The 16,645-nt window shown below is 41.8% G+C and overlaps 1 protein-coding gene across 8 annotated transcripts in view; it reads right to left on the bottom strand.

Moving 5' to 3' along the window:
* Positions 1-16,645, bottom strand: part of LOC147117314 (uncharacterized) — a 117,000-nt gene that overhangs the window by 66,200 nt on the left and 34,155 nt on the right. For all 8 annotated transcript variants that reach the window (XM_085988206.1, XM_085988205.1, XM_085988213.1 and 5 more), the window contains 3 exons: positions 9,724-9,822; positions 8,075-8,211; positions 4,824-4,946 (listed from right to left, as the gene is read on the bottom strand). In XM_085988206.1, coding sequence (XP_085844332.1) covers positions 4,824-4,946; positions 8,075-8,211; positions 9,724-9,822 — 359 coding nt within the window. The remainder of the gene's footprint in view (positions 1-4,823; positions 4,947-8,074; positions 8,212-9,723; positions 9,823-16,645) is intronic.

Raw genomic sequence — 16,645 nt, 5'->3', positions numbered from 1 at the left:
TGGGGAATGGCGCTCAAAGGGTTGACGGTGGATAGGCAATGGCAAACATTCAAAGACCGCATGGATGAACTACTTAATTTCTTCATCCAAGTTTGGCATAAAAATAAAACAAAAAAGGTAACTCAACGGTGGCTAACAAGGGAAATTAGGGATAGCATAAGATCCAAGGAGAGGACATATAAATTGGCCAGAAAAAGCAGTAATCCAGAGGATTGGGAGCAGTTTAGGATTCAACAAAGGAGGACAAAGGGATTAATTAAGAGGGGGGGGAAATAGAGTATGAGAGTAAGCTTGCAGGGAACATAAAAACTGACTGTAAAAGCTTTTATAGATATGTGAAGAGAAAAAGATTGGTGATGTCAAGCGTAGGTCCCTTGCAGTCAGAATCAGGGGAATTTATAATGGGGAACAAAGAAATGGCAGACCAACTAAGTACATACTTTGGTTCTGTCTTCACAAAGGAGGACACAAATAACCTCCCAGAGATGTCGGGGAACATAGGGTCTAATGAAAGGGAGGAACTGATAGAAATCAGTATTTGTAGGGAAATGGTGTTGGAGAAATTGACGGGATTGAAGGCCGATAAATCCCCAGGGCCTGATAATCTACATCCTAGGGTACTTAAGGAAGTGGCCCTAGAAATAGTAGATGCATTGCTGGTCATCTTCCAGAATTCGATAGACTCTGGAACAGTATCCATGGATTGGCAAGTAGCTAATGTTACCCCACTGTTCAAAAAAGGTGGTAGAGAGAAAACAGGGAATTACAGACCGGTAAGCCTGACATCGGTAGTGGGGAAAATGCTAGATGTAATAGCAGAGCACTTGAAAACAGTGACCGGATCGGACAAAGTCAACATGGATTTACAAAAGGTAAATCGTGCTTGACTAATCTACTGGAATTTTTTGAGGATGTAACTGGTAAAATAGATAAGGCAGAACCAGTGGATGTGGTGTATTTGGACTTTCAGAAGGCTTTCGATAAGGTCCCGCATAAGAGATTAGCGTGTAAAGTTAAGGCACATGGGATTGGGGGCAAGGTATTGACTTGGATAGAGAACTGGTTGGCAGACAGAAAGCAGAGAGTTGGAATAAATGGCTCTTTTTCCGAGTGGCAGGCAGTGACTAGTGGGGTACCGCAGGGATCGGTCCTTGGACCTCAGCTATTCACAATATATATTAAATGATCTGGACAAGGGAACTAGATGTAATATCTCCAAGTTTGCAGACGACACAAAGCTGGGTGGGCGTGTGTGCTGTAAGGAGGATGCCGAGAAACTCCAGTATGATTTGGACAGGTTGGGTGATGGGGCAGATGCAATATAACGTGGATAAATGCGAGGTTATCCACTTTGGCGTCAAAAACAAGGCGGCAGATTATTATCCGAATGGCAATAGATTGGGAGAAGGGGAAGTGCAACGAGACCTGGGTGTCCTTGTGCACCAGTCGCTGAAGGTAAGCATGCAGGTGCAGCAGGCGGTTAAGGCGGCAAATGGTATGTTGGCCTTCGTAACGAGGGGATTGGAGTACAGGAACAAGGATGTCTTGCTGCAGTTGTACAGGGCCTTGGTGAGACCACACCTTGAGTATTGTGTGCAGTTTTGGTCGCCTTATCTGAGGAAGGATGTTCTTGCCATGGAAGGAGTGCAGCGAAGATTCACCAGGCTGATACCTGGGATGGCAGGAATGACCTACGAGGAGAGATTGGGTCGATTGGGCTTGTACTCGCTGGAGTTTAGAAGAACGAGAGGGGATCTCATTGAAACTTATAAAATTCTAACAGGATTAGACAGACTAGATGCAGGAAGGATGTTCCCGATGGTCAGGGAGTCCAGAACCAGGGGTCACAGTCTAAGGATAAGGGGTAAGCCATTTAGGACAGAAATGAGGAGGAATTTCTTCACCCAGAGAGTGGTGAACCTGTGCAATTCTCTACCACAGAAGGCAGTAGAGGCCAATTCATTAAATATATTCAAGAAGGAGTTGGGTATATTTCTTAAGGTTAAAGGGATATGGGGAGAAAGCAAGGACAGGGTACTGAATTTGGATGATCAGCCATGATCACATTGAATGGTGGAGCAGGCTCGAGGGGCTGAATGGCCTACTCCTGCTCCTATCTTCTATGTTTCTAACAGAAAAAGTAGAGATTTTTGACCCCATAACAATCTCTGAAGGATTGCAAAGGGGTCGGAGGTAAGACAGCTTTTTCCATGTGGCTCTGGATGCAACTTGCTAGTTGACCGTGAAACAAAGGCCGTTGACTGTGGCGAGTAACTGTTCGATTGCTGTCAGGGCAGTCTCCCAGCAGTCAGTAGACCAGGTACAGATATTTGCGCAACTGCTGTAGTGATGGATAGGCATTTTGTGAACATCGTAGGAGGAGCAGAGCTGAAGTAGAACAATGGAAACTGGCAATTCTACCCCTGAAATTTGAACCAGGGATATGTGCGAAAACGCAGAATGGTGAAGTGAAAGTCAGCATCTTTGAAATTTATTGGACTGGATTTTCTGCGGCCTATGACCGTGTACACACAGCAGGCGTAAGGCCTTCTTTTACCAGCGTAAGGGCTTAAATAAATATTAAAATACATTTTTAAAATAATGATTTAGATACAAAAACCTTTAAAATTAGTTTGGGTTATTTTTGGCCCCTTGAAAAATGTTTTTTTTTAATTATATTTTTGTTTTAAATTAAATTGTATTTTAATTAATTTAAGTGCTGTAAAATTTTTTTTTTTTTTTTTTTTTTAAAAAGAGGATTCCTAATTATGCTTAAGGGGATTCCGTACGTAAATGGAATCCCCAGAAGCATAATAGGAATCTCCTTTGTGATTGGTTAGGCTGGCCCATGTGATCCCAGGGACGCTTGCAAACCGTATGCAGGCCCAGGAGCGCGAGTCTTTGAAGATATGGAGGCACCAGGTAGGTGCGGAGTTGACTTGTGCCTGCGGGAAGCCTCCGACTGCAATTTCTAGCCCATTGTTGCTAGCTAGTTTCAGCTTTTCTTATTTGAGGTTTATTTACAGTACCAAGATCCAAAATATGACGTTTTTGCCTACATTTTTAGAAACAAGTAGAATTTGTCATCTAGAGGAACTCAAGAGATTATACCCACTATCCTCCAGAAGATCTGAATAGACCATGTTGTGAAATCTGGAGTCAGTCTCAAAATGCAGAGAATAATCCCGTTGACAGTCTCCCAGACCCAAGCATTGCTGGTTATCTTCTTCCACTTGACTGCAGCAATTGTAATCAGGTGCTGCCCAAGTCTTGTATGGGCTGGGTAACAGTCATTATTGGGTGGGTAGATGGGGCTGGTTTTGGTCTGAAGCAGTGTGCTGTGTGATGTTACAAAGCCCTGGTCCATGCCACAAAAGGAGCGCTGTTGCGGTTCTTTCTGGTTGGAACTATAAGATATCAGACTGAAACGTGATGGGAAACACAAACCTAGAATCACCTGAAGACCCTGCTAGTAATATTTGATGCTCCCAATAGCACCTCCGCTTTATCTCCATAGAGTCTTTTGCAATTAAAGGGCATTAGAAAAACTGCTGCAGTTCTATAGTGACCCCTAATAAAAGCAACAGAGCAAGGTCCACTGGGTTATGACTGCACACATTTGGAGTATGCATTGTATCCAGGTACAGTGAGAGAGTCTGATGCTAGTCTCGGAATCAGTAGAGAGCAACGGTTCTGGAGAGATGCTTGGACAGTCCCTGCCATAAGCCTTAAAACCTGGGTGCCCACAAACCTGGGTGCCCACAGGTAAGAAATTCTAGCCTGGTTGATCTGTTGGCAAGAAATTGGTGCTGATCCCTGCTAGAAAGACATGTAACACACAAGTTAATCTGAAACAGCTGTTGGGTGGACCAGGATTAATTTCATGGATAGCAGTAAAGAAATCAAAAGGGAGAACCACTAAGTTGTCAGTGGAACAGATGTGTAGCAGGTCAGTGGAGGCCAATGGACTTGAAAGGGAATGGGCATTTACAGTAAAAAGGCAAAGAATGGGAATGTTGCACAATCCTATGTAGGGGTCCCATTTCAAGAATAGAGAATCGCTGAGCAATTTGCCACTCTGATCAATATACATATGCCACACTTAAAGTAAAAAGGAGGTGGCATGGAACTAACTGGTACTAAGCAGCATCTTATGGGAATTCATCTTATTCAGCACAGGCCAATGGAACGCAGGGATTCCCTCAAAAGTTCAGATCAACAAAGTGGGAATAGACTGCAAAAAAGATTTGCTACAATTTTTACACATATTGTGGAGAGTATAGATCAGCCCAGAAGGTGCTGTACAATATGATGCCATACAATATACAATGCATGCAGTTAACTTGGAACCTTAACTGCAAGCTGGTTATGCAGGCACCAACACACTGTGTTGGAATAGTTTATATCCCATCTCAATATTGAAGAAAATCTAGATGGTTACATCAGATATATTGAATAGGGTTTCACACCATTCCCATTTGGAAGTGTAGCATAACTGAAGGACAAAGTCGAAATATCAAAATTTCCTGCGGTATAAAAATGAAGAACAATTTTATTAATTAGTTTTGTTAATGACATTTAACAGTGGGGCAGGAAGATCGTAGCACAATTAATGGCAACCTATAAAGTAGGCTGTGCATTTAATTTGAGAGAATAACAGCTACACTCTTCTGAATAATAAACCCCACAGCAACAGCATAACGGAAGTTAGAGAAATAGATTTAACACTTGTAACCACTACTAACTAACCTGGTTGAGATGAGTACATGGGGAACTGTATGGGATATTTTTGAAGAAATCTTCAAAAATATCAGCATATTTACCTTAACGTGCCCCCTTCCATCGATCTTTTCAATAAATGCTGCTTTTTCTTTAACTAGTGCATTCATTTCTGACTGCTTTAGTTTTGCTCCATCAAGCTGTAGTGCATCTGGATACATCTTTGCCTGAAAAATTAAATGGTTATTACATTGATGGAATGCCATATGCCTTTACAACATCCCCACAGAATTAGGCTCTCAATAAATTAGGTGTTTGAACAATTTCCCCAAATCTTGTTTTCATGTGCATAATTTTAATACTGAAAAGGAATCTTTTAATGCTCAGCATTAAGACTATTCAAAGTGCTTCCACTTTGGATAAATTAGCATCACTGTGGTTTTACTGGCCCAAAATGTGTATGTGTTTAAAGGCAAGCTGGTACACAGATATCGTCACAACCTCAGTTGGCATACAATAAAAGGTTATACATATATAAAAAACAATGCACTGCCCTCACCACTGATATTATGGGTTACATTCCTGAATTTTTAATTAAGTATTCTAAACATAGGTACAGGGCAGCACGGTGGCATAATGGTTAGCACTGTTGCCTCACAGCGCCAGGGACCCGGGTTCGAATCCGGCCTCGGGCGACTGTGTGTGGAGTTTGCACATTCTCCCCGTGTTTGCGTGGGTTTCCTCTGGGTGCTCCGGTTTCCTCCCACAGTCCAAAGATGTGCGGGTTAGGTTGATTGGCTATGATAAATTGACCCTTAGTGTTAGGGGGATTAAATATGTGGGGTTACGGGGATAGGGTGGGATATGTGTTGGTGTAGGGGTTACGGGGATCGGGTGGGATGTGTGTCGGTGCAGGCTCGATGGGCCGAAATGGCCTCTATCTGCACTGTGGGGTTTCTGCGATTCTGAGTACGCCATTAAGCCCCTCAAAGCCTGTTCCGCCATTCAATGAGATCATGGCGGATCTGTATCTTAACTCCATCCACACAGCTTGGCGCCATATCATTTTATACCCGAGTCTAGCAAAAATCTATCAATCTCAGATTTAAAATTATTAATTGAGCTAGCATCTACTGCTTTTTGTGAGAGAGTGTTCCAACTTCTACCACCTTTTGCGTGAAGAAGTGTTTCCTAACTTCTGTCTTGAATGGTTTGGCTCGGATTTTAAGGTTATGTCCCCTTGTCCTAGACTCCCCCACCAGTGGAAAAAGTCTCTCCAACTACCTTATCAATTCTTTTCCAAATCCTAAAAACCTCAATCAAATCACCCTTAACCTTCTATATTCCAAGGAATACAAGCCTAGTTTATGTGATGTCTCCTCATAAACTAACCCTTGGAGCCCTGGTAACATTCTGGTAAATCTGCGCCACATTCCTTCCAAGGCCAATATATCCTTTCTAAGGTGGGGTGCCCAGAACTGTACACAGTACTCCAGGGCTTGGTATAGCTGTGGCAAAACTTCCTCCCCATTATATTCTATCCCTCTGGTTATAAAGGTTAACATTCCATTAGCCTTTTTGATTATTTTTTGTACCTGACTTTTATATTTTAGTGATCCCTGTACTTGGACCCCTAAATCTCTTTGGACCTCCACTGTTCCAAGCTTTTCACTATTTAAATACTTGGATCGATCCTTTATTGGTCCAAAATGGATGACCTCACACTTACCTGTGTTGAAATCCATCTGCCAGTTTCGCCCACTCACTTAATCTTTCAATGTATCTGTAATTTTATGCTCCCATCTACACTACTTACTATACCACCAATCTTTGTGTCATTGGCAAACTTGGATATATGGTTCTCTATTGTGTTATCCAAGTCATTAATAAATATAGTGAATTGTTGAGGCCCCACAGCACAGATCCTTGTTTGACACCGAGTCACTTCCTTCCAATTCAAGTACATACCCATTATCCCTACTCTGTCTTCTACCACCTAACCAATCTCCTAACCAGGTCAACAATGTACCTTCAATTCCATAAGTAATTTTAGCTAACAGTCTCTTGTGTAGAACCTTATCGAATGCTTTCTGGAAGTCCCTATAATGACATCTATAGACGTTCCTCCGTCTACTACTTTAATTACTTCCTCAAAAAATTCAATTAGGTTCGTTAGACATGACCTACCCTTTACAAATCCATAATGGCTCTCTCTAATCAGCTCAAACTTCTTTTCAGTCGCTCTGTACTTAATTATAGATTCCAATCAACTTCCCTACAGCAGATGGAAGACTAATAGGGTTTCCTGACATTTCAGGCCCGCTCCCTGTTCCCGACATTTCTCTGTTCGCCAAAAATGCATTAAACTCAAACTAAGCCTCCAAACTTTCTCCAGATGACATGCCGTCCACATTATTTTATAAAGTTTCATCCCAATTAAAAAGTAAACAGAACCTATACAAAATAAGCACTTCCAATATGACTGACGGCCTCTTCACGAAGCAACGAACAGTTGCTACAAATGGCTTCACAGCATATTTTCAAACAGTTCTGAAAAAAAAAATTGGAACCACCAAAAAAAAGACTGCACATATGCATGAAAAATGGGGGCAGGGATTTCATGCAGGATTATTTTTGCCACTCCCATTTGCAACATTTTATCTTTCCTGCCTCTTACAAAAGTACAGGATGTTCTTTCCATTCCTTCCTCCCCTCCTAACACCGCCCCCCCAACCCTGTCTCTGCACCTGCTTAATATGTTACATCTCCAGCTTTTTCCAGTTCTGATGAAGGGTCCCAGACCTGAAACGTTAACTCTGTTTCTCTCTCCACGGATGCTGCCTGGCCTGCTGAGTATTCCCAGCATTTTCTGTTGTTATTTCAGATTTCCAGCATCCGCAGTATTTTGCTATTATTTCAGCATGATGGCTTCAGACTTGTACTCTTGTTGATTTGACAATATAGCTCAGCATTCTTTTGTTTTATTGTTGCCCGGCAAAGACTAGACATGGCAAGAGTAGAGTTCTTCCCTCCCAGATCTCTCATCCTCTCCCCAGCCACATCAACATTCATTAAGAATGCTTTTTTTCTTTCTTCCAAACACGTAACACCATGGACTTATTTAAATTGAATTTCACTTATCACGATGTTGCCGGCTTGCAAATTTTGCATCTGTCCTTCTGTCGTTCCTTCTCTACCTGAATCCAAGTCATAGCTTCAGATTGTAGGTGGATAGGTATGCTCTGGCCACATCATGGGCCTGTTTTTAAAGTTACTGCTTTTGAAAATTGGCAAATGGGCTGCATTATAGATTTTATACATATTTAACCTCTGACTCCACCTAAGAAATGCTTACCAAATAATTCAGTCTGTGCTTAAAGCCAAGTAAGTGCGACATGAAGGAGGCAAATCCTCCTCGACTGTTGCAAAGTCCACAGAAGAACATTGGATCTGGTGACCCTTCAGTCTGATATTCAATCACGTAGTTCAGTCCTGTACAAAAACACACATTCAAGACAAATTTCACTTATTTACCTGAACTTACAACATCTTAGAAAGAGACATGTCCAATTAAATATTCCCTGTTGGTATGTTCAGGATATATAACCCTGCACCTGAAAGCTTTGCGTTTCTGGTCCTAGTCTGGTAGCTAGACATGAACCAGTACACCTGTGCATTAGTGATCACCAGGTCTTCAATTTTTGTACAGCAAACAGAACCACATTAAAGTATCCTATACATTTGTAATGGGGAAGTATGACACAATATAACTCAAGACTATGTCAATGGAGTAGCAAGATGTAGACCAATGGTGAGGTCTTGATCTGAGTGAACCACTGCGGAAGTACACCAGGCAGAAGCCCAACATCTCAACAGAGAAAATAAAAGTTACTCCAAGTACCTACGAGGCAACCACCAACATCAGACAATCAGACCTTAAAGGCTGCCACCCCCATCTCCAACCAAAAATGGCAGGTGGTGGAAAATGTTTATTATTTACCCAATGGCTTCTAGTCTTGGATGTCCTGGATAGAAGCCAATGCACTTAAATCAAGGCTGCAACGAGGCTGTCTAAAGGAGGCAAAAATTCTGATAACCAACTGAGCCTTCCTAACCAGAGTTGGTTGATATGAAAACCCTGCTTTGTGGATACCATGGCAAACTTCATTTGTAGCACACTGCAAACTTCCATCTCGCTCTCAGTCCACTTACATTGGCTCCTTTCCAAAAGAGAAATTATATTTCTTTAAATTGATAATACACCTGGTAGAAGCAATCCACCGTGGTCATTGCTTGTTGCTGTTGTCTATTCCCATGATTGATAAGGAGGAAAGAGTATGACAAAGTCTGAGGAATCCTTGTTGTAAATACCTCTAATGCTAGTGACATTTCCAAAAGGGATGAGGAACATACGAACAGGAGTAGGCTATTCAACCCCTTGAGCCTACTCTGCCATTCCATTAGATCATGGCTGATCTGTACCCCAACTCCATGTACCCGCCTTAGCTCCAGATCGCTTGATATCCTTAACTAACAAAAACATTATATGGAAAACTGTCTTTACAGGATACCTCCAACTTGACCAAAGAATGCACAGCAGGCCCCTGGACAGCCAGAATCAAAAAAGGACAATGTACCCAAGTCAGTTCCTGGATGAAATCACTTCCGACCATAAACTCAGGTATCGATCTGCATTGGATGCAGAGATATCTGCACTCCCTTGGACTTAAACTGGCTAATGAAGGTTTAGTATTGACTTCATGAGACAAGAGGCATTAAAAATTCAAAACTATTTACTGATTAGATACATTTATTCTGAGGAAAATTCCAGTGATCAGCTATCAAGCACAGACATTACTTTAATCCTGAAAATTTGTACTATTTACATATTCGCAACTGAAAAATAAACAGTTATTTTGCAATAACAGGCACATTCATTAATTGAAGAAAATATTAAAATGACATAGGATAAAATAATCTTACTGGAAACAGAAAAATACATACCAATTAAAGGATCGTGTACACGCACATCTCTCAAGTGTTCTTCCAAAAGGGATGACCCATAGACATGGTATATATCAATTGTTGGCACCTTTTTTTTACCTATAACAGAAGAACTCAAAATTAAACAGTGTATAATTATATTTAAAAAAAACAATTGATAACCTAGTGCAACTGCACTGTTAAAATATACCACGTGGCTCAGAGATGCTGTGGGTCAGCATATGACCTATGACTAACCCTATATGCTTGGTCTATTGTCGACTACCAATGAGGAAGTACAATTATTAAAGATCGAAACAGAACTGATAATTCCTCACTATTGTGCTCTGGATTCCAGAAAGTTACTGAGTTTATTGTTGGCTTCTCTTCTTTCATAACACTTTTGATCCTGACTTGCAGATCCCCTTGTGAAAATGGGGTACTGATGGCAAGATAACACCAAGGATAGATTCTTCCGATTTCTTGGAAGGGAGCCCTTTGGTGAAAACAGCAGAGATACTTCAAGTTTTTGCTTTCACCAGGGACACAGAAGAATTTCAATTTCTTAAAAAACAGTTCCACCTATAGTTATTTATGCCCCTCAGGAGATTCAATAAAATCATTAAAACTTCATGCTAGTTTAAAATGTGCATAATCTATTAGAACAATTTAAGTGGGATAAATGGACTGTTTCTATATTCTGTACTTTCACTAATGGAGGTCATTCATAAAAAAGTCACAACTCCTTTCTTAAGGCTTAACTACCACCAAAGATCTTCTTACTCTTCAACTAGGACTGAAAACTGCAGTCTGATGAAACTGTTGTGTTTCTTAGGGAAATGGTCATTGAAGTCATCATTTGTTTCCCAAAATACAGGGTTATACCAAATTTAAAACAGCAAAGAAATGGAGTCAAAAATTAGAGATGTCAAATGCACTTCCCTATAATGGCCAAGTGCGGACATGCATCAGTAAGAGGGGGAAATGCCTTTTCTTGTGCTTAGAATGAGACTGTAGAAAACACAACACATTTTGTTGTTCAACTGTTGTTGCCAAAGACATTGCTTCTGATGCTACCATGCAAAAGCTAGAGAATGCTAAAACTGTCTAATAGTGTACTATTCATTTTTGAATAAATTATAATTTGTGATGATTATTTGAAATGGAGTTTCAGGAGGTGTGCACCAACGATTGCACCAGCATTCAGCTCCAAGGGTAGGATGTGGGACTACTACAACATTTGCTCAAATAAAATATTCATACACCAGAGGAACTGTAATAAACGAAAGCAGATATATCGTGAATAATTTAAGAAAGAAGGATTGCATACCTGAGTGGGTCATCTTCATCCTGCAAATGATACACATCCTCCACACATGGTAAAACCACTGCCTAGCTTCACAGATTCTGGGGCAATCTTTCATAAAATTATAAATAGTGAAAGGAAGGGTGGGGTCGATTATGGACCAAAAAGATGTTTTGTGGAGGCAGAGGATGTGGCTGAGGTATTGAATAAGTATTTTGTATCTGTCTTCACTAAAGAAGAGAATGCTGCCAATGTAACAGTAAAGGTGGAGGTCATAGAGAAATTGGACAGGATAAAAATAGGAGCGCTCAAAGTAGAAGTCATCTGGTCTGGAATGGGATGCATCCTAGGTTGCTGAGGGAAGCAAGGGTAGAAATAGCAGAGGCTTTGGCCACAATCTTCCAATCCTCCTTAGATATCGGAGTGGTGCCAGAGGACAGGAGGGCTGCAACTATTACACCCCTGTTCAAAAAAGGGGAGAGGGATAAATCTGGTAACTACAGGCCAGTCAGCTTGGGGAAACCTTTTAGAGATAATAATCCAGGACAGAATTGTCACTTGAAAAACATGGGTTAATCAATGACAAGCAACAAGGATCTGTTAAAAGGTAAGTAGTGTCTGACTTACTTGATTGAGTTCTTTGATGAAGTAATGGGGAGGATTGATGAGGGTAGTGCAGTTGATGTGCATATGGACTTTCAAAAGGCATTTGATAAGTATCACATAATAAACTTGTTAGCAAAATTGAAGCCCATGGGGTTAAAGGGCAGTGGCAGCATAGATACAAAATTGGCTAAGAGACAGAAAGCAGTGTAGCAGTTTTTCAGACTGCAGGGAGATATACAGGTGTTCCCCAGGGGTCGGTATTGGGACCAGTGCTCTTCGATATATATTAAAGACCTGGACTTGGATATACAGGGCATAATTTTCAAGTTTGCAGATGATACACATCTCAAAAGTAGTGAACAGTGAGGAGGACAGACTTCAAGGAGGACATGCTGACTGATGAAATGGATAGACACATGGCAGATGAAATTTAACAGAGAAGTGTGTAGTGAAGTGAAAAGTGCATACAAGTACCTGTGAAGTTGGCAGGACAAGTTTATAAGGCTGTTAAAAAATACAGGATCCTTGGCTTTATAAATAGAGGCAGAGTGCGCAAAAGCAGGGAAGTTATGCTAAACCTTTCTGAACTACTGGTTAGGCCGCAGCTGGAGTATTGTGTCCAGAGAAGGTTAAGGAGATTAGATAGAGGTTTTCAAAATCATGAAGGACTTTGATAGAGTAAACAAGAAATCTGTTCCACTGGCTGAAAAAGTCAGTATCCAGACGACACTGATTTAAAGTAAAAGCAAAAGGGGCAGAGGTGAGAGGAGAATGTTTTTAAACACAGCAAGGTGTTAGGCTCTGGAATACACTGCCTGAAAGGGTAGTGGAAGCAGTTTCAACAGTAACTTTCTGAAGGGAATTGGATAAATACTCGAGAGAAAATTGCTGGGCTATGGGAAAAGAGCAGAGGAGTGGGAATAATTGGATAGCTCTTTCAAAGAGCCGGCACAGGCACGATGGGCTGAATGGCCTGTGCACTGTAATATTCTAAGAATAATGTGCTGAGCACATACATACACAATGCTTGCTACCTGTGGTCTTCAACTACCACGTTCTATAAAGCTCCAGGACTTGTCCAATTGTGCCAGTTTGTTTTGACCTGAAGCTAAAATGAAAACTAACCACTTATGAACCCTCAAAAATGATAGCCTTCAGAGTAGATGGGTGGCAATATGGAAATGGCAAGGATGCATATCATTCTAAGAATGAACATGACCCACGTAGGTAACTTTATAAAACAAAAATCCCCATCTTTCATGCACCATAACTGAAGAGTATAAAATTAGAAGGCACACCACCAGCTGTCAGGACTGATCTCCAAATGTGTTAAAAAAGCAATTTACATTTATATAACTGCTGATGGTCTATTTTAGAAACATCATAAAGCACTTCATATACAGTGAGCTACAAGTCAGATTAAAGCAAATTTCAGTCAGTCATTAGGGATGTTGTAGGTATCGGAATAGGGTTCTACAGTTTCTAGCGCTTTAAGGACCTCCATCTAAAATGGTGAAAGTGTGCAGCTGGAAGGTGAGCCACAGACAGATGCCCAAATAAGGCCGGCAAGATATACACAAGCAAATTTAATACCAGAACAGAAAATGCGGGAAACATTAAACAGGTCAGGTAGTATCCGTATAAAGAACAGAGGAATTAAGGCTTTGGGTGGAGAGACTGTTTAAACTGTTTGGACAAAGGGTCAACACCTGAAAGGTCAGCTTTGTTCTCTCTACAGATGCTGCCTGACCTGCTAAGTGTTTCCAGCATTTTCTGTTTCAGAGTGACTGCTGCCAACAAACCGAAAACTACCGGAAGCTGTGTAGAAGCATTCTGCGCATAAATGTAACCTTTCGTAAGGGATATGGGGATCCGGCGAGAAAGTGGAGTTGAGGTCAAAGATTAGCCATGATTTTTTTTTTTTTTTTTGAGTGGCGCAGCAGACTTGAGAGGCTGTATGGCCTACTCCTGCTGCTAATTCTTATGTTCAAAGTGGTGAAGATGGCTTCCAGCTCCCCCCCACCCCCCACCAGTATCCTCTCCTCTGCTGCTCAAGACCCCCTGCTCCCAATAGTGGGTACACTTCAGCTCAATTTATAAACTCAAGCTATTTGTACAGAACATCGTTGTCTTCCCAAACTCCAGTTCCAGACTGCCCTTTGTTTTTAACCTGTGCTCATTTCAACAGCTGGGACTCTGCTCACATTTGACTTCCTGCACTCCTCTTACCATCAGGACTACGGTTCTTCTGGATGCACTGCTGGATTCTTAGCTTTACGCTGGTTGTTTATTGAGTCCTGGTCAGAAATCCACTTTCTCCTGAGCTCCTTACTGTGATCAGCAACTTCGTCGACGCTTTTGAAGACTGTATTTTCTGCTGGACCGCCTCTATTCTACTGTTTCCGTAAGCATCAGTTTCTGCTCCTCCACTGGCATTTTGCATTCTATTCTGAACTAGCTCTAGACTGGTTCCCTTCCTGCAACAGATGCCACTCACATTCTTGAATGATCTCTGCTTTGCTGTTAGCCACTTACTTCTTGTGACCACCGATTCTGCTCTGCTCCCCTCATCACTCCTCCATCACCCTTTGCTGGACTGGATTGTACCACATCCTCAAACTCCTGCTTCAATTCTGATCTTGTGCTCCTCACCTCCCTCTTGCTTTTGCACCGAGTCCAGTAGATTTACCCTTCATCCTTCCCTCACTCACTGGTATTCACTGTTCTTGGTCCTTGGGTGTCACCCCCATCGTCTCTCTGCTGGTCATCAGATCCACTGATCACAAAACCCGAGGTTACTATGCACCTCCGCTGGAGCCCAACATCAACCTTTGCTGTCTCACTGTCAACTATCCACTTCTTTTCAGCCCTCTGACTCCTCCAGTGCATCAGCTGCTGCTCTACCCCAGATAGCTCCTGGAGGTACTCCCTGTCCACAAGACTCCGAAACTAGAGAAAGCTTCGTGAATGCAACAAAATGACTCCATGTCATCTATAGATTGACTTCATTCCATCACAGAACATCAACTGTCAATTTTGGGCTGTTTCAGATCATATTATGCTTCTCCTAGTGAAACCTTTATAAATTGTCCATCTCAGTTGTTCCCCCAGTATGGCCCTCATCTTCACTCCCTTAAATCCAAAGGGTGCAGATTTAAACATATCTGGCACACAACTGGCTGACCTATCCATCACCAGATCTGGCTGGACCACATCAAGTGCTAGTGAGCTTCACTCTCTGCCAAAAATCACACACTACTCCGGGATCATCCTGGAAACCAAAGATAATTGCTGATTTCTTTTTTCACTTATCAAAAATCAAGACCAGCTACTTCTCCCCCACCAAGCCAAATTTCCTTTAGCCTCCTCTCTAGTCTAGCTCTGAACCCCCATTTCTCTCATCTTCCCCAATGCCTCAATAAACCTCATCTCATTGAGACCTACCCTCCTGTGCCTTTTACCCCATTCCCACTAAACTGATCACCCAACTTCCCTACCAGGTTTCTGTGATAGCTGACATTATAAATGGATCCCCCCCTCCTAAGGCACTGTGCCCGCCACTTCCTTTCAAAACAGCCGTCAGTGCTCGCTCTTCACCTACTGCGTCCTTACTGTGTCCCTGGAAACTACTGCCTTATCACCAATCTCTCCTCTTGAAAGTCCTTAAATGAGTTGTCGCCTCCCAAATCCATGCCTATATCTCCGACAATACTGTTTGTATCTATCCAATCAGGGTTATGCACCTCCCACAGCATAAAAACAGCCTTAACTAAAGTCATGAAGGACATTCTGTGTGACTGACCATAGTGCACAATCCCTTCTTGTCCTCTTCAACCACTCTGCAGCCTTTAACATGGTGAACCATGCCAGCCTTCTCAAACACCTCTCTTCCATTGTCTAGCTCAGTGTGACTGCCTTGGCTTGGTTCCACTCTTACCTATCCAATCATAGCTGGTGGTTTTCTTTTTCTGTACCTCCGGAGTCCCACGAGGATCGAGCCTTGGCCCCCCTTGTCTTCCTCATCCACTTGCTGTGTATTGGTGATATCGTCCAAAGCCAACCCCTTATTCTAGTTCTAGACTCCCCAGCCAGAGTAGACATCCACCCAACATCTGTCCTTTCCAGCATCTACCCTGTCAAGCCCCTTAGGAATTTTATATGTTTCAATGAGATCACCTTTCATTCTTCTGAACTCTAGGGAATAGAAGCCTAGTCTACTCAATCGCTCCTCATGGGAAAATCCCCATATCCCAGGAATCAGTCTAATGAACATTCATTGCATTCCCTCAAGGCAAGTATATCCTTCCTTAGTTAAGGAGACCAAAACTGTACACAGTACTCCAAGTGTGGCCTCACCAAGGCCCTATATAATTGTACTAAGACTTCTTTACTCATACTCCAATCCCTTTGTAATAAAGGCCAATGTACTATTTGCTTTCCTAATTGCTTGCTGTACCTGCATGTTAACTTCCGGTGATGTGTGTACAAGGACACCCAGGTCATTCTGAATACCAGCATTTCCCAATTTCTCACCTTATTAAAAAATATTTTGTTTTTCTATTTCCTACTAAAGTGGATAACTTCACATTTCTCCATGTTATATTCCATCTGCCACATTCTTACCCACTCATTTAACCTGTCTATATCGCTTTGCAGCCTCTTTTTGTCCTCCTCATAGCTTATTTTCCCACATAACTTTGTATTGTCAGCAAACTTGGCTACATTACAAATTCACTCCCCTCATCTAAGTTATTGATATAAGATTGTAAATAGCAGAGCCCAAGCACTGATCCTTGCAATACCCCACCAGTTACAGCCTGCCAACCCAAAGGAGACCCATTTATTCCAATTTTGTTTTCTGGCCATTAACCAATCCTCAATCCATGCTAATATATTATCCCCAATCCCATGAGCCCAGTTTTGTGCAATAACCTCTTGTGTTATCAATATGTGATCTACCACCTGGGATGCAAGACCATGATACCACACTTTCTGGAGGTTTAATGCCCAGTACAAAGGTCAATACCGTAA

The sequence above is a fragment of the Somniosus microcephalus genome, chromosome 5 (genome assembly GCF_052327205.1).
Source record: "Somniosus microcephalus isolate GS21.2 chromosome 5, FLI_Smic_1.0, whole genome shotgun sequence".
NCBI lineage: Eukaryota > Metazoa > Chordata > Chondrichthyes > Squaliformes > Somniosidae > Somniosus > Somniosus microcephalus.
This window is presented reverse-complemented; position numbering and strand designations above follow the sequence as displayed.